General features: G+C 43.7%; 1 protein-coding gene across 6 annotated transcripts in view; it reads right to left on the bottom strand.

Annotated features, from left to right (window-relative positions):
• Positions 1-18,522, bottom strand: part of LOC114056091 (ubiquitin-conjugating enzyme E2 E1) — a 45,086-nt gene extending 26,564 nt beyond the window's left edge. The window contains exons 1-3 of one of the 6 annotated variants that reach the window (XM_027880960.1): positions 18,328-18,522; positions 16,146-16,234; positions 13,970-14,020 (exon numbers count right to left, since the gene is read on the bottom strand). In XM_027880960.1, coding sequence (XP_027736761.1) covers positions 13,970-14,020; positions 16,146-16,234; positions 18,328-18,507 — 320 coding nt within the window. In that variant the 5' untranslated portion in view covers positions 18,508-18,522. Of the gene's footprint in view, positions 1-13,969; positions 14,021-16,145; positions 16,325-17,477; positions 17,526-17,599; positions 17,875-18,327 lie in introns of those variants that run through there. The other 5 variants (XM_027880958.1, XM_027880963.1, XM_027880961.1 and 2 more) reach the window with 5 other exon arrangements.
• Between the last annotated feature and the right edge of the window lie 6,232 nt (positions 18,523-24,754).

The raw sequence follows: 24,754 nt of genomic DNA, 5'->3' as shown, positions 1-24,754 counted from the left end.
TTTTCTTCAGTACTGCTTGTAAAGAGAAACTTGAACACATAAAAGAAATCACCTTTCATAATCCTGTGACTGTGCTAAGGATGCACACGGGACTGATTGCCTACAGGCATGCAAGTATTAAAAAACCAGAACAGTTAAACAGACCTCCCCTCATCCAGTTCAATGACTTACTGCACATACGTTTATCTTCTTTCTTTATTTGCTGTATGGTCACTTGGTCTACAACTGTTGAAGTTTCCTAAAGAGGACTTTAATAGTCAAACCAATGCAAGGAGACCAAAAAAACCCCACAATCCTCCCATCAAAAAAACACCCCAGCCCAGTATGTCCTAGCTCTTCTTATAAAGAGAAACAGGATAATAAATATGAATAAGGAATCAATGTGAATCTGTGCAGAGCAATCTCTTTTTTTTTTTTTTTTAACAGTCTATACGTTTGCTTTTCATAAGCTCTCTATGGTGGCAAAACTATGAATGTAAAAGTTAAGACACAAAGGGAAAAAATGAAGTAGCCAATAGCAAAGATTTCAAACACACACAACCACTGCTGGTTTTACAGCTGCTTTACATAACAATAAAAATGCAATATACTGTGGGCTTTTGGCAGTGTGTAGAGACACAGCATCAAATGGCAGTAAAAGAATAAGCACAAATGATCTCTTTGGAAATCAAGCAAGTTTAGAAGGACCATTATGTCCAACAACTAATAGGTCCAAAGAGACAGAAAGGTCAAAAGTGAGAGTTTCTGAGTATTGACCAGAGATCTGACATATATGACCCTCTGGAAGAGAGGATAACTTCATAATCATCTTATATAGCCCTTACTAAAGAATAATCTTATATAAAACCCATGACACTAAACGAAAAGAGAGATCTTTCTTTCAGAAGCCAAAGGCAAGATGTATTATTCCATCCAGTTGTCCCACAATAATTCATAAATAAATAAATAAGGAAGGAAAAAATGTTTACCCTCTGTGTGTAACCAGCTGAAAAAAAGAAAATCATTGGCTATCTATAAAACAGTAAAGTGCTCACATAGTTCAGTAAACAGTTTGGCACTTTAAAAATGAAATAGGTAAATCATATGTATTGCACATTAAAACAACTTTTTAGTGACCCTGAACTCTAGTAATATAAACAAGGACATACAAACCCACTTATTTCTGGACACAGTTCATTCACTATCTCCAGCAAGGACTGAAATTTAGCATTTGACCTAGTGAGTCATTGGGATATGACACATTATCTTTCAGGAAAGCCAACCTAAGCAAACGTTACAGTTCCATTATTATTTTAATACCCAAAAAACAAGATCCTCTCTCTGAAAAGAAACCATGTGCTAAAACAGCAACTAGATGACTTTCCAGATGTGTCATTCAAATACTGCCCAAAAGAATCTTTCACTTGCCTGGCATACAGCTGCCTGCTGCGTAAACACTCACACAGGTTCACCTATTGCACATGTCCAATGTCCTAATAACTCCCAAGTGAAGTTTAGATGTATCCCTTGACTAGAAACCTTTCAAGATAATAAAATACATTTTTCCAATGACCAAAGAGTACTACACAAGGAAAGATGACAAATGCCAATTCTTATGTTACCTTGCACTCAGGATTATCCCTATTGCCCATTTAAGTACTTCAAAACCACTTTCCTCTTTCCCTTCCATCAAGCTCCTTTGATTCATGATCCAGGTACTTTAGCATTTAAAAAAAAAAAAAATCTATATGCACATTCGGTAGTTTAGCTGATCACTGCTACTTCATTTGCAAGTAAATTATTAAAGCACAAATGGTTATGTCTGCTTATTTTTTAATTCCTAATAAACATTTTCTTTCTGTCTATGGGACAATCTTGCCTCTTCAGTTCCCTGTAAGCATGGGCTGCAGACTTTGACAGATGTAATGGCTTCCTGCTGAACGGTCAGTGCAGCCATCAGGAAAGAGAAGGGACCAGAATGTGCTCAGCTCAGAGGGATAAGGAGGCAGAAGACACTATGCTGTTCCTTACAAGTCTGTGATGGCCTGCAGAAAGAGGCCCAGCTCCATGGGCCAGAACAGGCACACTAGCTCTCTTTTGCAGAACTCTCATCACACTGGTGACTTGGGACACCTTGGAATGTGGTGAAGGGAAAGCCTAGAAAGGAAGTGGAGAGAGAGCTGAGAATCTCTGCAAGAGACTGGCAGGTTTACTACTGGAAAGGGATCTGGCAAAATGCTTTTTTTTCTTCTGTTCTCTGAATTTAAGGGTCACGTTTAACCTCACCCCTTATCTTCACTCTTTCCTAGTATGTCATAGTTCAGCCATCAGCTCTAGCTCCATCCTTTTTTTTTGACTCGTTTGTTCTGAATCAATCAAGACCTCTGCAAATACAACAGACTTCGCTAGGTAACAGATAACTCTCCTTTCCAGACCCAAACCTCAATCAGCACTCCTTCCTTATCTCTTTCTAAGCTTTGAATCGCTAACAAATCTCATCCAGCTGTTCAGCCAGCCATGAGAGAGGTCACAGCACATCCCCACTCCCTCAGCCCTTTGCTCTGCTGCTACAGCTTATGGCTGGACCCTGCCAGTTCATCACATCCCTGCTGCAGCGTTACCACACAAAGCCTCCACTATCCAATCCCTATTTTTCAGTCTTTCCTGACAAAATCCAGTTCTAGGTAATAAATATGTCCTAAATCGCTAGTTCTGTGCTACTTAGCACTGGAGTGAAACATGCACCTGAGATATCTCAGAGCTCAATAATTTGTCTGGACTTTACATCTCCTCATAAATAAGACTCTTCTATGAAATACAAAGTAAAATCCTCATAATGCAATGTAGAACATACAGCTTGAACAGTCCGTGGGCTAGAAAATTTGCATTTTCTGTGGGAAAAACAAGGTACAAGGCATACCTGACATATTACAAAACTTCAAATGTAACATTATATTTACAGTCATTAAGAGTACACACACTGATTACTTAGTGCTTTAAACTGGAATGTCTCAGCACATGTAATAGCTCCGCAATTTAACTAATATTCCCCTAACAAATAGTAACAGTCCTCCTAGATATTGAGGTGGAAGGTGAAGTAGGGGCACAATGATGCCAAAGAGATTAGCTGTTGGACAGCTTTCTTATTTCTCTGCCACCATCCAGGAAGAAAAAAAACCCCAACACTAATATATCTCAAAACACATTATCCTATTACAATGTAGTAGTATCACAAAGTAACAGCTGGGATAACCTCGATGTGCATAAACCCGGAAAATAACCAAATCACATATTCAAGAAAATACAACAGGTGCTGAATAAAACAACCTGCTTATTTACCTCTATCAGATAAAGCAAAAAAAAAAGCAACATCACAACATAAGCAGAACTTTTTTGGGGAAGGGGCTAGGGTGACACCTACAAGCCTTTATTACTAAAGGACATTTAAACATAGATGGAAATTTACATACCACTTTGCAAACAGACGAAAATTAAAGAAGTCCTCTACCCCAAAAATTTACAATCTAAACTCAGCAACACAAATGCATGAAGGTTAATCCTTCACAAAACCACAGAGAAGTGGCTGAGTGACAGCAAGCAAGAGCTTGCTTTAAATGGCAAAGTATAAAAAGAAGAGATGAAAGAATGGTTCCATAAAGGGCAGAAGCTGAATGTGTTGGGTGGCTAAAAGCCAGGTGAAGTGGAGTAAGGAAATGAAAAAAGAGCCTGAAGTTAGTGGACTGGAATGAGGGACAATGGGGTGAGGGAAGAAGGTAATTTTTGTGGGTATTCCACATAGAATTCAAAAGGACTATTTGGGATCATTTAACTCAGCACCCTACTCCTGTCAGTGGTAAGAGCAGACACTATCTGTGTCCATTCCCCTTGTACTCCCTCAGCATCCACAGCCACTGGATTAGAGGTGCTAAGAGGCACATGCCTGAGTTCTCTTTGTCTGTTTATGGACCTGTTGCTCATGAATTTATTTAACCCACCTTTGAATGTGCTGATACTATCTGCCTCCACAACCTCCTGCAGGAAAAGCTTCCAGTGCCTACTGGGTAGAAGGACTTAATCTGTTACAAAATGATCTCTTAACAATTTCAGTGAATATCTCTGTTTCCAGTATTATGGAATTTACTGAGTAAGAGCTCTTGCTCTGGAGGAGCAACTGGAAGAGAAGCATGGCAAGGTGTGCTCCTTTGGGAGATACAGGTTCACAGGACCTTCAACAAATTACATTCACAACTTCCTATCTTTAATACTGGTCTACTTGATTGGGATTGACTAAACTGCAAATGTTTTTTGAACATTACCCATTTTGCTTGCTTACTTGTTTCTCTCTCCTGTTTCTGCCCCCTTCCTCCATTTCTCCCTCTGCCCTCCTCTCTGTTCCTTTCTTGCTACAACTCCCCCACTTTTCCTAGTCCTCTCATCTCACTGATGTGCTTCTAGGAGGACAATCCATGGTTCAAGAGCCACATGTGGCTCAAACAGCAACTGAAGGAAGTCTGCAAAGATACAGCTGGGCACCCGTTACTTATATTCTTTAAGGTATTTTAGGTTGTACCTACTGTAAGACCGTATAAGTGCACCAACTTCATTGCCATGTGAATATTTTGCTTCCCAGGTGGGGGTGTAAAGCAGGCAGCAAAAACTGCTGTTGCAACTTGCATGCTTTACTGTTTCAAAAATTCACTCATGCCCAAGAAGAGGTTGGCCCATGGATGGTCCCCCCTCATTCACTCAAGAGAAGGATGCCCCATCTCTTCTGCTCCTTACGGAAGGCAATACAAAAGCTGAGCTAAATTGCTGGAGCAGAAAAAGCATCAGTCTGTCTCTGCTTCCACCTTTGCTGCAACTGTTCCGGCACTCAGGTCAAAAATTGCCTCAGCTGCCCTGATGGACCATCTCTCCGCTGTCTCTTACAGTCTCCATTAATGCCCTGCACAATCCTGTTGTCCATAGGAACATAACATTCTTCTGCCTTGAGCAGCTTTATGTCCCTTTTCTGTTTCTCAACTACAACTCATTCAGACTCCCAGTCTTACCCATACCTGCAATCTGATTTAACCTCACAAGGAGAGTGAGGAGATGGAAAAGTCGGAAAGATGTTATTCTAAAGAAAATATTAACATTTCACTAGAGATTTTAATCCTGAGATGCAAATAAAAGACAAGCAGCAGGGCAGCTGAAGGCCTAACACTCAAAACTTAGATTTCCTAGGTGACTCTTGTCACTCCTACACATCTTCTTGTCTGATTTCCTACATCACAAGTGTGTTGTTGAAATTAAATTTAAATTAGGAAAACATCACCACAACTTTAATGTAATGGAGAACTCGTTTTGAGATTTGGCACAGCTATTTAAAGCCTTCAGTCTTTTACTCTCTCACACAATCACCCAAGCATAAGTAGGCATAAATACTTTTATTAGAAGTCAAAGCCCTACAAAATATGATAAGAGTCTCAAATTAGGAATTACTGCATCAATGACAAAACTAGGCAATTCTTGTTGGTAAACAACTTACAAGGAAGTCAAGGAGGACATCAGCTATAAATACCTCCTTACATCACCTCATTTAGCTTCTTTAAAAAGGTTAAAAAGACATATAGAAAATAATGTGCAAATATAGTACTACAATAATCAGTTTGATCAGAAACTCCTGATTAAATGACCTTTCATGTTATACAGTATTGATATAGTTGCTTTAAAATTATGTTATTACAACCGTGTACATTTTAGCAATCTTTCAAAACCATCTGAAACAGCTAAACAATGCTTTAATGAAATATGTGGCACTTTCTCCACCATTTATAGGTCACTTCTCTGAGCAGCTACAGTTGTTCATAATATAAAATAACACACAAACTTTCTAGAAGTTTTCCACTTGAAAAATGCAAACATATGACAAACCACAACAGTCGTCATGTAAATTAGCACCTTAAAATGTCAGTGAAGGTATTCAAACTGCATATAAAACTTTTGAGACAGTTACCCTGGAAAGTTTCCTTGAAGAACAATCACTATTGCCCTGAAACTTTGCTGTTGTCTCCAAAAAGCTCTGTCAAAGGTCTTAGACCATACAGATGTACTTATCTTTTTTTTATCAGTTCATCTACTGTAAAAAGATACTTTCAATTTTAGAATTAATTTTTAACGCTTAGGGTCATTTTTACCCCTATGTGCAACTCTCTATATGATCCTAGGCGTCAAAAGAAAAAAGACACCAAGACCCCTCTCCTGATTTCTCCCAAATAGACAGACATAGGAATTAGCTCCCTGATCAAAATGGATTGCTCAGATAGCCACAACAGAAAAATCAATAAATATTAGCAACCCACCAGCCCCGGGAAGGGCCTCCCCTCTTGGCATAGAGCATTTACTACTGCCTTCACAATTCTCAGTACCAATTCAAGATTCTCTGTGTTTCAGTAAATCCAGCAGCTCCAGAGAGAAAGATGAGAAATCAGCTATTTACACTGATACAGAGAAAGTACAAAACACATCTTCTAGCGTGCTGCGATAACATTACGCTCACTTTTGACTCTAAAAAAGTCCCTGGAGGAATTGAGACCTAAATTCTGCATTGATTCACAGAAACACAGAGGCAAAGAAATCTAACAGGAATCTACATCATTAATCGTACAGACTCTTTAATCCAATTACTTTGTATTTTCTCTTAAACAAATGAACTGCCAAAACTTGGCCTGGACCCAGTTCTCAAAACAGCTCAATTTAATCTTACCTGATCTATATTTTGAGTTGTGAAATCATGAATCAAACTGCAGGGAATGGAGAGAGTCAAATACCATAACTATACCGAGCTATAGTCTGCATGCATCTCTCTCCTTTTCTCCCCCAGCTCCCATCCCACAGAGTCCAGGTTAATAAGGAACACTGCATATTGGATATTGAAGTTATGTCTACAACTCTGCAATATATTTTCCTGGTAATGCAAATCAGCCCCTCGACACAGAACATATGTATTAAATGCACGGTGGTAACCATTACACTTCCCACAAATGCCTGGGAAGTCCAATTGCATGCTGCTGAAATTTGCAAATTGGCAAAAGAAACAAGAAAACCCCTCTGAATTCCAGAGTGTCCAGTACTTATTTTGATAGTTTTAATTTATTTATAGTACTTGAAAATACATGTTCCCTTCTTCATCTTGTAAAATAATGAAGTCAGTATTTAGACCTCTGCTGTTAAGCCTCAGAGGGAAAAATAAGTATAAATTTATTTCATTCAAATAAATGTACAGATTGGCAAGATTCTACTTATAATGACTAAATTGCACTATTAATTTAACTTAGTTTGAAGCACTTTGTTTTGTGGAGAAAGCATAGCCTTTAACTTCGACTGTGGTGTGCGAGTCTGCACAGGTGTGCAATAATCTCTTAACCCATTCACATGAAATGGTATCCTTTTTGTTTAGTACATTAAATACTTCTAAAAAGGTGCTCTATGGAAGTCTTGTCTTTCATGTACAACTACAGAAGAGTGCAAGCAGAAACTGCAAAAGTCTCACTATGCACAAACTCACCAATAACCTTAATCCACTGATTTACAGGTGCCTGTGAGCTCTGTCTCCGTTCCCAGCTCAATTCCCTCTGACAGCTGGACCAAAGTTAACATCTTGTCAGACAGCACGTTACCAGCTCGCAAAACCAAGCCATTCTTCAGAAACCACAAAGCCCTCAGTCACTAGCAACCTGCTCTTTTCAAAATCCTGAAACACAAAACTATCCCCTACCACTTTCTCAAGCCCCTAGATTAGCCAGTTCTCTGTGAATAATTTTGCCTTTATATAAAAAGGCAAGACAGATTCAACCTCTAAAGTATAGATACCATACATACATTTATGTCTATAAAGTACCATACACATATAATGCATAATTCATAAAACAAAACCAGACATAGAACCCGATGCAATGCATGTATCCAATATAAAAACCTAGACAAGCAGCAGTAGAATACAATGGAAACAAACCAAACAAGACTGCACGACCAAGAGGAAATATTAGAATTTGTCAGATAAAACATATACGTAGCATCATAAACACAGTTGCACAGTGCCCTCCAAGGGCAGCAAAGCCGAAAGTCAAATAATAAAATTAAGTGGTATACAAGAGAGTGTGCACAGAAGGGATTTCAATCCTCTTTGTTCTTAGCCATGACACAATTTCACAGTCGCTCTCAAGATTCATCGTTCCAATGTTTGGCATGCACGAGCACAGAATGCAGTTCATTTGGGAATTACCGAGCCAGGATGTGCCAAACAAAATCTACCACAGCATCAGCCAGCTCCTGCCACAGCATCTGAGCAGCCTGGCCATCAAAACATTTCTGATTGTTAAAATAAAAACATGCAGTTTTTGTCTGAGTACATCAGGCAGAGGACTTTGCCTGCAGGAGCATCTACCTTCACATATTTCAAAATCACCAAGTGTAAAAATGTATTATTTTTATGGTTTGCAAGCCAGACCATACACAGCTGCAGAGGATCTCTAAATTAGTTAATACACCATTTCAAAAGGAAGAGTTATTTCTCCAGGGATCATGTGCCAAACAAAGCAAGGAGGGAATGCTGAACCACTGGTAGTTTATATGACAAAATATATTTTTCAACTACACACAGCACTAATTATGAAGGTGCTTCCTATCCTGCATCTTGGAACTTCTCACAGAAAACACATTTAGAGAAGCAACACAAGGCGGGGGGGGGGGGGGGAGAAAAAAGTTCTAAACCCACTTTTACAAGCTGATAATTTTCATTGAACATGATCTGTATTTTTTATTTCAACAAGGAAGTAAAACCCAGCATTCGTGTCATTCTTGAGCTAATAATTTAGTGTGTATATTGAGAAAAAAGGTCATACTGAAATTAAGCTTTTTAATTACAAAATTTAAGATCAGAAAGTTTATGCCAGAATATGGCTACGTTCAGGAAGGACCATTCCAAGCACGAAAATAACAAAACCAACACTGATATTAAACAGTGACATATTATCCTTAGATAATACTAGATTTGAAAGCAAAAGTACTTAAAGCATTATTGGAGTTGGAAGTATTGAAAAATTACATTTGCAGAAAATTACAAGCACCATAAAAAACAAATGTAAGCAAGACAAATGCCAGACTTGCATGGTATGTAGATGAAATATATTAATTATAATACGAAACTACTGAGTTCAAAACTGCCTTTGAGCCACACATTTTATGGAGACTTCTTCCAAGCCAGCAAATTTTAATTCCACACTGCAAAGTTTTGAAAACTATTAATATTCCATACATTATAATGCAGAGCACTTCTCCCCACCATCTTTACCAAGACACATATTTATTAAGTGCTGACAGTTAACTTTCACAAGACTCTCCGGGAGATCTGGTCCTTATTCTGCGAATTTACAAAAACCGGGCTGAAAGTGCCAGGAAACACAACTGTATTTTATTATTATCCAAATAATGAATTTGTGATGGCATTTTACTCTGAAGCAATGGTAAGCCTTGCAGGCAAATGCCTCCTTCACTAAGGGTTTGAAAATTATTTTTGTTTAAATAACAGCTGGTCTTGCCTATGTGGACTTAAATGAGCCATGTGGAGACAAACTTGTTTCAGTTTGGGAAAGAAAGATTAAAAAACATTAATTCCAGTTAATATCCATTTTGGTCCCTCTACGCAGATGGGAGAAATAACATTAAATTACCATGCTTGCATACAGTCAATACCAGACACCCAATAAAGCACAAATTCAAAGCCCTGCTCATAATGCAACTGATGCACACAGTTCCAGCAGAACAGCTCAGCTGCTAGTTAGCTTGAAACAAAGGAGATTTACATTCATTTCTCCACTTTGCCAGAGACTTCTTGCGTGACCCTGGACAAGTCACTTGTTTTTTTGTGTGCTGTAACTCCCCATCCCTAAAAACAGGGGAAAACCCCTTTATTTCATAACCTCAACAAGCAGATTTACAAGGAGATGCTTAAATACATTGATCAAATACATGACACAAAGTGAATAAACAGTACTTAAAGCTTCAATTAACTTCTCTTGAAGCTTTGAAAACTTTATCACAGGGACAGAAAGAAAGGTTTTTCACAATACAAGTGTCATCAACAAAGATCAGGACTGCCTACATATCAAGATGGAACCATATTCTGACATCTGCAGACAGTCACAGACACAGACTTCCTTGACCCAAAGCAAAGACATGACATACTCCTCTGTCACCAGCATATAAAGAAGATCAAAAGTAAAAAGTCTCTAGGTACCTTCTTTGAGTTCTAAAACAAGAGTTATAACTTTTTGATATAACACAAAGTAGGAGCAGAAATCACCAGGTACACCCTTAAAAGATTTAAAACACTTTAGGTCCAAACAGTCATTCTCCAATTCATATTAACCACTAACCACCTTTTCAACTTGAAAGCCACATTTAACTTTCATAACTCAGTACTAATATCAGAAGTCAAATCAACTTGCAGAAATTAAAGACCTCTAGAGCAGCAGGCTACTGCAGATGATGAAGACTTAAATCCATTCAGAGTATCTGCCACATGTATTACGCTAGGACACTTACAAGGACAGCACTGCTCCCATCAGAAACCCATGATTTTCTGATATGTTCTAAATGTATCTTTTTTAGAAAATGTCTTCAAGCCCAAAAATCTGTTTTCTGAACGCAGGCCAAACAGAGACTGCATGCACACATTCTGCACCTCTGCACAAGTAACTGTACTAGCCTACATAAAATCAAAATCACAGCCTGAGGAAGGAGACAGGAGGGGCAAAGGGACTTTGAGAGACAAAGCAGTAAAAGAGAGACAAGCACAAGTAAGTTTTTGGGAGATACAGGCAAGATATGGAAAACCAGAAGGAAGGAAAATACTGAGGAGAGAGGAAGTTCTGGGATACACTTCCCCTCATATGTCTAAAACCCACACAGCTGCTCAATCACAGGGTGTTGAGTGTGCTTGGGGTTTGGGTTTTTTGGTTTTTGTTTTTTAAACAGACGATCTGTGGGTTACACACATGAAAATACAGCCACTGCAAGCTACAAAAATAAAAATGAAACATTTGTTTTTACGTGTTTTTTTTTTTAAATATCAAATGGTTGACATTATTTGTAATTGCATCTTATATGTGATATTTTATAAGAAAAAAACCCCAGTTCTTACTAAAAATCATTCACAACCTAAAGCTTTGTCTTTTCAATATGAAGAGCTGCTCTGGGATGTGCTAAATATCCTGAACTCCCATTACTGCAATAAGACTGAAAGAAGAACAGCATCTTGCAATGAGGCCAGAAATTAAAGCACAGCCAGCCATGAACTGCTATCAAACACTGGGCACGGAACAGGGAAAAATACAAAGATGGTGGTGAGGTGTGTAAGAACAGATGTCCAGAAAAAAAAGATTACGACACTTTCAGCATAACACAGGATACAGTTTCAGATGCACATTTTCAAACGTGACTTCTGATGCTGCGGCACCCCTAAAGTTAACAACAGAAAAGGTAGTACTTGGTATTGTATATAGCTCCCTGAATATGGAAGTTTTGAGATTAAACTTGCAGAAGAGTGAGAGTCTAAAAGGAGAGGACTGGCCTCCCCTCCAGTGACACTTGAAAAACATCTGAGGAGGCACAAAGACAGCAGAAATATGAGGGGCTGGAGGTCAGAGGAAAGGTGAGAATAAGCAAAGTCATAAAGGCAGGAAACTGAAACAAAGTTCTCAAATTATGTATTTAATACCTCCCTCACAGCATGCCAGTAATGTTTATATGAAGGAAAAAACATAAAGGAAAGCAGTGTCGCTGCTAGCAGGCTTCCCAAGAGCAAATTCTGGCAACCTTAAACATAACGCAGCAAACAGAGTCTCTCACTTGCTTAATATCCTCACAGTCACAAACTGTTTCTATTTCTTTATCCACAAGAGGTGAACTTTCCCCATAACTGCAATAGCTGAAACTCATCTCGCTGTTGTGGCAATCAGCACCTGCTCACCCTTTTGCAGACCCGCTGCTACAGAAGCAAACTCCCAGTGCTTGACTGCACAGCTGGAGCCTTGTGAGCCATAAGCAGAGGTGCTCTCCGCCACTCTCAGTACTGTCTTTACTCCTTTGGTCACCCAAACCCCCTCCACTCATGTTTTCCTACCTATCAACATATTAAGGGACAGTAACAACTACATTATGCTCTTATATTATTTACAAGAGTTGCCAGCCTTCCTCCATTGGAAGGTCCAAAGGAATGCAGAATACTTGTCATTCCACTACAGGTGAAGATCACTATCTTCATTACTTGTACTATGATCCAGTTTTTACCATTAGAAATATTTATAAAGGCTGAACCAACACAAACTTACTACATGGATCCTGAAGTGCATTATCCTCAGTGGTCTATGTAATTAAAAAAGAAAAATCAAAACTATACTCTACTGTGACAGGTAGCCTGCTAGCTCATCTCTACCTGTGAATTAATACAATTGAAACAAGGACAAATTAGGGTTCTAATACTATTTACACAAACCTTCAGATGAAACATGCAATCTAACATACTCATACAGTACCACAACTTTTGGATAGATTTGCAAAGTTCAGACTGCAGTCCAAGCACCTTGATCACCCAGACTCAGTCATCTAGACAGCAAGGCACAGTGCCTTTCTGAGCTGTGCTTCTGTGTTTCTTTCCTATGAAAATCAGGTTATGGTGGGAGGAGGAAGGAAAAGCATATGGACTTTATCCTGACACAGAGCCAGGATGAAGACAGGACAGACGCCTCTAGCCCAAGAACTGAAAATTCTTGTAATATTCAGGTAAGTCATTACTGTCCCTAAAACAACACTGTCACAGCTAAAGATTTCCAAGCTCATTGGTTATCTTCCAAACAGCACAAAAATCCTAGTGTCAGACTAGACATCCCATGTCACGTCCAGTCCCTCCTTTCATTAACTATGATCCTTGGGACTGGTACCGAAAGGGCAGCTCTGGACTTGTCAGGCCAACTCGTGTGCTAATGCCTCCCTGTAGACTAAAAGTGGCAAAAAGCTTCAATAAAAAGGTTCACATATATTTGCGGGCAGTAACTCAATACTAAAAAGACCAATTTAAACAGTTATTTATAAACATAATTTCCTCTGATTTCTGCTGTTACCAACATCAAGAGGCATCAAACCTCAGCTGCAGCAAGAAGATGGGAACAGAGTTGGGCTTTGGTAACTACAGTGAACACAGACCAGATCAAAAGCCTTTTTCCTCTTGAATGAACAAGCACAATCAAAGATGTTATACTACTACTGTCTCCTCTCCAAATGCAAAGAGGCTCAGGGACACCATGCAATGATTCAAATCAACCTGCTAGATGCTTTAAAAAATAGTACAAGTTTCTAAAACACACTTAAAACCAATCTGCTCTATAAAGGGCAACAGAACATCCCTGCTTTCTATTTCATCAGCTAAGATGTGTGCTCCTGTGGGGCACCCACTGAGTGACAAATTCACGCTTCTCTTCCACTGTGAGCTGCTGTTCACAACAGAACACTCTGAGCTAAAAACCTCATAGCATTTTACTATTTTCTGCTTCCTTGGCGGGACTCTTATTTATATAAGATTAGTGCAGTCAGGCATTAGATTTATAAACAAAACAAAAACAAACAAGGAGAAAGTTTTCACACTCTTCTTTACAGGGCAGTTTCCGAACCATTCACACGCAAGCAGTGTAACTTGCTTGAAATGCAATTGTTAAAAAACCAAAACAACTCCCAAAACAAACAGAAAACTTATCAAAACACATACAATCTTTGGAGGTCTCCCCACCTGGAAACTATTTAATGTCATCCAAGCATTCACAAAATTACTGCAGGCCACCTAAACAGCCATTCCTCTGCTCCGTTCAAAGCCTCTGAAGGCAGTTACAACACACAGACACACCTCAGCCCCTCACCTTCCCCCACCCTCCTCAGGGAAGGACTCAACACCAACCTGCAGTTGGGAGGTGGATCTAGGGTGATGTCAGCCAATTCCTTCTGAATCCTGTGGCAATAAAAGCAAGAAGGTACAAAAGTAAGTCACTGTGTGGGACAGCAGTTAACACATAGACCTTACAGACACACTGTCACTGAGTTTGCAACAGTACATGAGAGAGGCACTCTCAGATGAAGCCTCACACCAGCCCAAACCCACCAAGCAGGACAGGTGTCCTGCCCTGTTACAGAGACAGGCAGAAAAGCACACAGGCATCGTGCACTGAACCCAGAAAGGTGCACTGCTGCATGCTCCCATAAAGATGCCAGCCACACAGTGGAAAGGACTGTCTGCTTTGCTCTGACAACCAGCCCGTAAATGAGGGGAAATCTCTGCAAATGTGATGCACCAAGTGCTAGGAGGAAACTGCAGTCTGAAAATTGTCTGAATTTTGTCTTACAGGATTGAGAGAAACAGTCATTGCCAAATTGGCTCCCCCTCTCCCCCCCAGCTTCTCATCACCATCCTGAGAAAAAAACACACCAGCCCTGAGGGAGCCAATAACTGCGCCATTCCCAAGGACATTTAAAGGAAGGTGAATATCTATTTCCGAAGCTCTTGCACATTCCTGCCACCTTCAATTCTCCCCTCTCTTCACCCTCAAGAGCCACACAACGTCCCCAGGTCTCCTCCCTCAGCACTCCAGACGCTCCCTTTCTCCACTGCGTTCAGCCAACACCCTGTCCTCCCTGCCCAGACTATTCTGGGCTTACACTGCTTTTGCCACAGAACGCCCAACCAGCTATCATCCCCTTCCCTGGAGTCCCATTACTGTCACTCAGGCTTCCTTTCCAGATTTCCCCACCCAGCACTCAGTCTGCCTCCCTTCTCCTTTAAACTCAGACAGCATCTTCTGCCTCTCTTCCACTTGTCACACAAGAACCACAGCCTTTCCACATTAGGCAGTTTAAAATCTTCTTACAAGAGTGAAGGGCACAACATGTAAACACCATTTGCCAATATCTATGTCAGTTTGCCATGGAAACCTGCTGAGTGGAGATGTGGAATAACCAAACTGCCTAAATTCTACAAAACCACAGAGAACGTAGTGCAACGGCAGGGCATTTGCATAAAACCCCAGTCACTTTTGACACCTTCTGATACAACCTCTCTGCTGCCTGGCAAAGCTGTTCAGCGAGATGGTTTATTATTCTTACTGAAGTACTGCAAGTTTGCTTGAAAACTTCCATTTGTCAGCTTAGCTCCCTGAAGCAGGATGGTGCTGAATTCAGGTGAAACACAGAATAAACAAGAAAGGGTAACAATTTATTAAAAAAAAACCCAAAAAACTAAGTAGTTCTAAGAGTCTGTCCAAGTGAAGAAAACTGACTAACACTGCTGTTCTACACTATGCAGGCATCTCTCCCTACACATTATTCTGGAATAAAAATTATTTAATTCTCAAAAAAACCCCAACCCACTCTGTGCTGTGAGCAAAGACTATTATAGAGCAGAATGTCCACAAGTGGACCAGCTGTAAATTATTTATTCTAGTCAGCATCCAACCATATACAGAAAATTCAATGTAAGTGTTGAGCAGACAAAAATAACAGAAACATATTTGTTGGAAAAGATCTGGGGCTATACTACACCACTTGCACTGGAGTGCCCTCCCCCAGTGCAAGCAAACTCAAAAGTTCACAAACATTAATTAATCCCCAAATCAGTCCTGGAAAGTAGAAAAGCCAGTCTAGATAATTTCAACCTACAGAGAGGGAAACTGATGTTGAAATGCAATGCCTTATTCAGGACCACATAGCTTCCAGCAGCAGAGAAAGAACTGTCAGTCCTAAACCATCCCCATAACAGATGCCAATAAGGAAAAAGGAAAGACAGTAGAAATAACTGAGGGTCAGAATAACAACCCGGAGGAAGAAAAGACAGGAAAATATTTGGGATGGAACAGAAGAATAAACAGGAAGAGAGTCCAGTGAGCAGTGAAGTTGGGCAGAAAGTCACTGCACTGAGACACTGAAAAATGTGAGACAATAGCAGATTCATGTGGAAATGTTAAGCACAAGGGCTAGAGACGAGGAATGGAAGCAGCAAGGGAGCACTAGGGGTACAGAGCAAAATAAAATGAGGAAGGAGGAAAGATGCAGTGAATCAGTGCAAAAACTGACTGCAGCCTCACCTCTTGGCACTGGTAGATAGCAGCTTAGAGTTTTTACTCATGCTGACTTTGCTTTCCTTCTTCTTAGGCGTGCTTGTCTCTTTTTCTGTCTGTTGGTTGGAGGATGAAGATGAGGAGGAGCTGGTGCTGGCCCTCGAATCGTCATCCGACATAGCGACCCCCCCACCACACACCCCAACCTGGAGAGGAGACACCATGGGGCGTGGGGAACAAACAGTGAACACAAACACACACAGAGAAAGGCCGCTGACAATCTTGCTCTGTGTTTGGGTCATGCTCCTTTTAAAGGATCCTCGTGCCTCCCTTTCCTCTTCAGGCCCTACCGCTGTAGCGGGAGGAGCAGTAGCCTCGCCTGCACTAGTAGCACCGAGGAGCAGGGGGAAAAGGATTTTTAAAGCTTCCTCTCAGAAAGCAAGTGAAAAATGAGAGGAGACTGGAACGAGGACGACTGCGAGGATCAGGGAAGCTCAAAGCAATTCCTTCTAATCTCCCCCAAACTGCACACACAAGAGGAGCCATCACCACCCACCACTATCCAGCCTAGGGGTGTAGAAGATAAAAATGGAACAGCTTCGGTCCCTTGGGTTCCCGGGAGGCACGTGGGGGAGGCAGGAAGGGATGGGGCTGGGGGGGGTGACCATCGCCAGCTCTCTAATGGAAGTGGGGCATCACTGACAACACGGGGAAGACCCTGGAGAATCTGTGACCTGTGGTGGGGAAACCCCTGCCTGCTGGATAACCCCTGCCTGTGGGATCGAGTGTTATAAGCGGTGGGGGGAGGGAGCAGGAAGAGGGCAAACGAAGGGGAGCGGCTAAACAAGGAGTGGGGTGCACTGATGGGACCCACCGAGGCCCACTGCACCGAGGGGCATGTGCCAGCAAAGGGGCCAGGGAATAGAGGGTCTGCGCTGCGGGGGTGCGTGGGAGGGAAGAGGGCCAGGGCCTACGAGGGGCGAGAGCGGAGGGCCCGGGGAAGCCGGTGGCAGGGAGGGGGGCAGCGGGGTGCCAGGGGGAGACAGCCCGGCTCCATGAGGGCACTCCGGGGACACAGGGGAGGAGGGCGAGTACGGCGGGCTGTCCGCGCCTGAAAGGGGCAAGAAGCCGTCGAGAGGGATGGGGGTGCGGGCAGGGCACCCCAGGAGAGTTCGGGGGGGGGCGGAGGGGGGGAGACGAGGAGGGCAGCAGCGGGCCCGGGGAGCCGGCAAAACGGCCGCCTTCCCCCCGGAGACACGGCTCCCCCGGGAGCTCCCCGGACCCCGCCGGGCGAGAGCCGGGGGGGCCCGGTCGAGCTGCCCCGGCCTCGGGCCCGCAGGGCCGGGGGCACAGCGATACCTGACAGCCCCGGGCGCGACCCCCCTGCCCCGCCGGCTGCCGCCCCATCGCCGGGCCGCGGCCGGCCCTGCCCCTCGCCCCTGCCCCCGGGGAGGGCGGCGGGGGGTGCCCCGTCCCCCTACCTCTCCCTTTGTGTCTGGCTGCTCCTCCTCGGTGCGGCTGGGCCTGGCCACTCGTGTCTCTCTCGCTGGGAGAGAAGCGGAAGTGCTGCAACAGCAACTATTAAACAGGCAATGGCTTCCCTGGCTGCCTCCCCCACCGCCGAGCGGGGCTGGGGGGCGGCGGGGCCGGGGCGCCACCCGGCGCGGAGCGGGGGCGGGCGGGGGGCGGGCGGCGAAGCCCCCGCTCCGGGGATGGATGGAGGGGGGGATCCCGGCGGCCACGGTCACCCCTTCCCTCCCCCGCCCCCGGGGAAGGGAGAAAGGGGCGCACGGAGGGGGACGCGAGTTTTTAATGGAGACCCTCTGAAAAGTAACCTGCAGGGGTGTCGTGGGGGTGGGACAGGCACGCTCCGCTGCTGCTTCCGTGCGGGAGCTCCGCGAGGACGCGGTGGAAGCAGGTGGCTGAGAGAGGGGCAGTTCCCGGGGCTGCTTCTTTAAAGCTGAGAGGGGGCTATTAGGCTCGGCGGGGGGGCTGTTTGCGCTCCTCCTATTCTTAAAACTGTTTCAAACCCAAAGCTACTTCCCTGCCTCACCTGCTTTGTCCGTCCGGCAGCAGCAGCAACTTCTCACCTGTCTCAGCTGCAAAGCAATAAGGGGGGGAAAAAAGAAAAAGAAGAGCCCATCCCAAAGCCCCCTCGCCCCCACCAATCCAGGCAAAAGGAATCCCCGGCAGCTTTCCTGTCTCTCACCTGTTTCAGTCCCAAAGCAGCAGCTGTGTTCTCCCTTCCCTCTCTCGACTCAGCTCTGAACCAGCAGCAGGAGCAGCCGCTTCCCACTCGCCCTCGCCCGGAGTTCAGGATTCCATTGTCCCCCACACTGCATTTGGTGACATCACTGACACACAAAGAAGGGGCACTTCGTGATGTCATCAACGCATGCTGGGAGAGAAAACAAAATCCTGGGCTTGGCAGCACGAACACACACGCCCTCACACGCACCCCCCCCACCACCTTCAATTTTCCAAAGGTAAAAGTGTTGGGGATTCCCCCCCCGCCCCGAGTCTCCTGATGGGGAACCCGTCTGCAGGAAAAGGCGTGTTGTATTCGCTAGCGTGTTGTATTCGCGAGGCAATTTACTCATCTCCCCGAAACCTCTGCTGTCCATCTCTCCCTCCCTGCCCACCCAACGGAGAAAAGTGATTTGGCTGGAGCCACCCACCACCCCCAGCCCAGGCGTGGGTGAGGGGAGCAGCCCCAGTGGGCAGCCGCGGCTCTTCCTGGAGGTACCGGACCCACTCGTGAATGGACAATGGGGACCGGCATTCCCACCGACCTCACCCGGGGCACATTTGGCTCGGTGCCTCCAGTTTCCACAGCCTATCGAGGTGTCACCTATCGAGTTACTTGGTGTCTTCAGCGGCCGAAAATACACAGCACTGTCACCACCACGCACCACGTTAATGGATCGGAGTCCTCCCACGGGAGGACCTCGAGGTGATCCGCAGGCACACACGACTGGCTGCTGGCTCGACAGGGCGCTGTTGCGACATGACGCCTGGGGAGTCCCCAGGGGTCAATTACAAAAACCGAAGCCGCCGGAGCGGCGGGGGACGGAGGCGGGGGGACACCCCGAGGCCGGACATCTCCGCCTCGCAGCGACCGGGGGCGGGAGCGGGGGGCAGCCGGGGCTGGCTCCTCCTGAAGCCCGGGCTTCCCGTCTGACGCTGCCAAGTTCTGCCCGTTCCCAGGATGCCAAGATGGCCCCAGCGGGCGGCGGCTTGCGGCGGGCCCGGGTCCGGCCGTGGGAAGCCTTCCCCGTTCCCCGGGGCGAGCGGCCTTCGGGCTCCCGTGGGACCCAGCCCCCTGCCCGCAGGTGGGACCGGTGCTGCGAAGTTGGCCCCCGGGAGGAGCCTGCCCCTGAGCGAGGCTGGAGGCTTGAGTGGGGATGAAACCCTAAAGGCTGCGTTGGCTAATGGGTGCCCGTGGCTTCTTTTGGGGTCAGCTGTCCGCAGGGCTGCCTGGGGATGCTGTGCCCCTCCTCCATGGGACAGCAGCTTCACAGTTTGTGACTCAACAGAAGGATCTGGTCGTGGCACTGTTTTTTTACCCTTTGTATCCCCTAATCCTTGAGTCAGAGGGATCCCTAGAGGGGACATCCATGCAGAAACAGTCTTTCCCATTGTCACCCTCTCTTCTGTTTCCTTGGACCACTGCATATGCTGCTTCTCTCTCCTTATGCTCTCTCTTTCTCCCGTTTTCTGCACGTATCTCAGCAGCACCTCATTTCCCCTTGATCCATCCCAAAACTGCCTACACTCCCCAAACTTGCTGCGCAACCTCCTGGTTGAACCATGCAGTGTGTTAGATGCATACACCCCAGTGACACTCCGAGCATCATCCTGACAACAGAAGGAATTCCACTGGAGTGTCAACCTTAAATGGTCTTTGGGTGATAGGGGGTTGAATTTGGAGATTTTTTTTTTTTTTTTCTGCTAACCCTCCTCTTCAGCCTTCATTACCTGTGGTACCATGTATTAGGCCTTGGTGAACTGTCCTGCAAAAGCAGTTTGCTAGCAGAGACAACCCGTCTATTTTGACCTGTAGGAATGACACTTAGGAAGCCATGGCCATTCTTCCCTCTAGTAACTGGAGCTTTGACATCTCCACCATTAACCATTGCCTTGAAGACACGTAAAACTTCATGAAAAATGGCATTTAGATAAGGTGGGTTATCTGATCGCTTCATGTCCCTCCTTGACAAAAGGGGGTCAGAATTCAGCTCCTGTAGACTTAACAGCAACCAGCTGCTCTGTCAACATTCTCCTAACTGACCCAGGGGGCTGTGGAGGATGGGGCTGGCAGTATGGTGATATGTGTCAGGCGACAAATGCAGAAGATGAGAGGACACAAAACAAGGTGACCATGCTTCACAAATTTTGTTGCTTATGGAACAACTCTTTTAAAACAGAAAATCTTCACTTTCACCACAAAGAAACCTCCAGCCCTTTCCTGTCATCACAGGAAACATGCACCAAAGTCAAGTGGAACAACTGATATTAATAATGAAAGCCCTCCACTTCTGTAATAATGGGCAGGGAAAATGTAAAGTTTGCTGCAAAATCACACAGGCACTTTTCCTAAATTATGTTAATAACCTTGGTAGGGGGTTATCTGTAAACTAACCTTTTCTGCAGCGCACGGTCCTTGGTAACCCTGTTCAAAGTAATAATACGATAACCAGCAGTAGCGGTTATTTACTTTGAAGCCTACCCAAAAATGCTTTTGCTGAAAGCACCTACTAATGTCATCGCTTGAGCAGCTGTTACAGTGGCAACTCCCATTTTATGACTCACCTTCTAGGTCACGGCTAGGATCAGCAGTGGGCTGTTCTACTGTGCTAGTCATGCCATGCCCACAGCCCTGGAGAGAGGGGGAGCCAAGAAGCCGACTTTTGTGCCCAGAAATGTTTTTGCAGCTTGCCTTGCCACTATGCTTGACCTCTCAGCTTTGCTTGGACATGGAAAAACTGGAAAAGAGTGTTAAACATGTTCCTCTTTTCCAGCAAATAGGAGAACTAGCTCATCTAATCAATTTTATCCCATCTTGGGAATTTGGACAAAATCTCACTGATCTGCTTGTGTTTCTTTCCTGTGAAGTGTGTGCACTTTATTGGGTGAGCTTGCTTTCTTATCAGTGCTTTCTCTCGCTGACTCCCTGCTTTTTTTTTTTTTTTTATTTATTTTCTTGAACAAGTTGTGCAAAGGACTTGCAGAGCAAAACTGACCCAGATTATTCATTTTCCCTGTGCCCCAAGCTTTTTTAATCGATGGCACTAGCTCAGTGTAGCAACTGAATAGGATTAGTCACTTTTCCCTCTGGATCGAGTTTGGAGGAGGCTGCAAAGATAGATGACTGAAATCAAGTTGCCTTCGGGGCTTTGAGCTTAATTCACAACAGAAGGTAGCCAATTCAAATCACTCTGAGCCTTCTACTAAGGGAAGGTGACTAGGATTAGTCCCTTTGTACCATCTCAGTTCCAAATACATTTTCAGCATTGTTTCTGGCTGGTTTGTTTGGGTCTGAGCCAAAGCCCTTTATATTTCCAGCAATTCCAGTGAGTTTTGCATCAGACATTTTGTGGGGAGCAGAAAGAAATTATCATATTTTTGGCTCTCCTAATGTCAGCTTGCCAATAATGTCACACTTGCAAGTGACAGCAGCAAATCCAGAAACATGCAGATACCTGACACCGCCCTAGGATGTCACATTTTGTTCTTTTTGTGTGCCCCTGCGATACAAGGTGAGGTGGCAAGGAAAAGCTACATTAAACTCAGGATTTACGACACAACTTTTGAGTAAAGCTAGACAGAAACTCTGAATTGGGCCAAAAGAGGAAGGAACTTCATTCAAATGAGACAAAACGTAACAGAGAAAACGCAAGTGGCTTATTTATGTGACATAAGGTAGTGAATTTACAGTCTCACCCTTTGGTTTCCCACTCACAACTATCTTGCCATAACTTAACAATGCTGTCCAACTTGCCTTGCTGTAATTTTTTCCCCCAGTACAGCTCTTAGTCCTTAGAGTTTTATCTTTTTAATTTCGTTACAGAAGAATAAAAGGGTCCACAAGCAGAAAAATAATTGTTTTCTCTCCTTTTATTCCAGTACCAAAGAGGGCTCAGCTGTGAAGGAAAAGTTTAGATCTCATTGTCAGAGAGAGAATGCTGCTTGCTACTTGGTTTTGGTTCTGTTTGAGACTAGTCCTGGGACCTATCTGAAGGCCTTGCTGTGAGACTGTCGTGTGGGCAGAAAGACTTGAGACCTGTTTCATGTTTTGGCCTTATTAAAGTCCTGGCTGAACTCCCATAGACATGGAGAGCAGCTGGCAATTAATTCCAAAAGCTTAAGCAGAGAAGCATAGCTGCATATAACTATACATATCTCCTGCCTCTACTGTGCTTCTTTTACGCTTCTACAGGTATATGGTCTGGTTCGTTTTGGTAATTGGAAAACTGTAGATGCTTAGATCAATTCAATTTTGCAGCTTCCTAAGAAGTTTCATCAGGTATATTTCCAGGGGTTTCTGCCTTGCTTCCAGGTGATGAGATTGAGTCTTAAAATTGCTTTACCTTGAAGATAAAATGATTCACTTCTTTCTCAGTTTGCCCAGTCTAGTAGTTAGCAACCAGGACTGAGAGTTGTGTGATGCTTCCCCTGTCTATGTCTCTAGCATTGATTCCATATTTCTGATCTTCATTTTCCATCCTGTAAAAAAAAGAGAATTGTGTTAATCTGGAGTGAGACTGAAAGTGTAAATAGAGATGCACATTCAGACTTCACCTCTAGCCACTCATTAGACTTTTTTGCTGCTTCCTTTTTGTGCTTGATGGATTTCCTTTCCTGTAGAACAATGCTTCTCCTCTGTGCTTCCTTTGGGCTTTGCAGTAGCTGGCTCTGCTTTTCTTCATAAAATCATAGAATGGTTTGGGTTGGAAGGAACCTCAAAGATCACCTACTTCCAAGTCCCTTGCCATGGGCCGGCACAACTTCCGCTGGACCAGGTTTCTCAAAGCCCCATCTAGGCTCTCTGGATTGCTGTATTCCAGACTCCTTGACTTTTCTGGCAATGCATGCTCCTCTAGTTCAGATGTTTTCCTTGTTTCTGCCTATTTTTCAATTTGCAGAAACTGCTGCTTTATTGATAATCATCAGCTTTCCATTTCTGCATACCACTTTCCCTTGGCAGCACTACTCAGGTTCTGAAGAAACTCAGAAAGTGGAATACGAGATTAGTACTAGATAAGCAGCAGATGGACTATCATCAAACAGTAGGAAAGATCCCAGGGGGATGGCATTCCTATTGTCAAGAGCTGTGGGAGAGGTGAAAGATGCTGGCCAACATGACCCACACAGACTCCTGTAAGCAGTGGGTCAAACTGCAGCAAATGCAGTATTTTGCAGAAGATATATATATCTTCTGCTAGCTTGCAGGAAAGTCCAACTTGACATTTAAACTGGTGTTTGTTTTTTATTTGTCAACACTAAATGGCCAATGGCGATGTCTACTGCTGGACAAAATCTGTAGATGAAGCTTTCCACCGGATCAGTAAATGGTTAGGTTACGACATGCCTATGCTGGCATAACGCCAGGTGTAGCCCAGTAAAAGCCAGTCTAAAAGACTGGTTTGCCACCACAAAGTGCGCCTCCTGATGTTGCATTTTGTCTGTACTATTGTATTGCCTGTACAGCTATCCCAAAGATCTTTTTCTGGTGTAAGCTTAACCTCAAAGTGTCTCTGTCTTGAAACAGAATAGTCAGAGAGGAAAACTGATGGGAATGGCTTATTAATAGTGTACACTTACAGTTTATGCCTCTGCTTTTGTAGGATTCTTTGATAAATTCAGATGCAAAAGGACAGTGTTTATTATATGGTCACCAGAATGTTGCAGATTAACCATAGACTCTTAATATGTTCCCTGGAAAAATCACTCATTGTGAAAATGAAAATCTGCAAAAAGACATATAAAATGTCAGTCAATTTTACTGAATGTGATATTTAAGAAACCAGTAATAAGTGAACAAAACAATTCTCATAGTTTTTGAAATAAAAGGGTTTCTCACCTTATGAATAATATTTACACCTACAGTCCTTTTTTTCTGTGCTTTCAAATATTTCTCTGTTTCACAGTATGGGTGACTCTGGCCTAGATGGGTTAGTACAGAGCCAGCTACTGCAAAGAAATTCTGCTTTGCTTGCTCATATGCTGAATTGGTAATATTCTAGTCTATTCTTTCTATTAAAAATGAGAGTTTTCCCACCTACTCCAATTCTGTGGATTTGTATATCCATGTGAGGAAAAAATCCACATGTCCTAACTTTTCAGAAAATGCATTTAGTGAGGATTTCAATTGAGTCTTTCAACCTCTGCCTCCTCATCTAACAAAGGTTCTTCTCAACAGAGAAAGATCAGGAGAGGTGTTCAGGGCTCAGTAATTTCACTCCGTGGCTTGACTACAGTTCAAGACTTCAATGGTCTTCAACTGCAATTTTTCTCCCTAGGCCTCCTTATTATTAGAGCCCTTCAAAAGGAAGCAATAGAATCACTCAGACTTTTACAGATCCCTGATGCTGCATTCTTGAGAAACCAGTGTATTGCAATTCTTTTCTTCTCTT

Source organism: Empidonax traillii, unplaced genomic scaffold (assembly GCF_003031625.1).
Source record: "Empidonax traillii isolate 1590-97213 ecotype Southwest subspecies unplaced genomic scaffold, ASM303162v1 scaffold81:size2596050, whole genome shotgun sequence".
In the NCBI taxonomy this organism is placed as follows: Eukaryota; Metazoa; Chordata; class Aves; order Passeriformes; family Tyrannidae; genus Empidonax; species Empidonax traillii.
The sequence above is the reverse complement of the archived record's forward strand: the minus strand, read 5'-3'. Positions and strand labels throughout refer to the sequence as shown.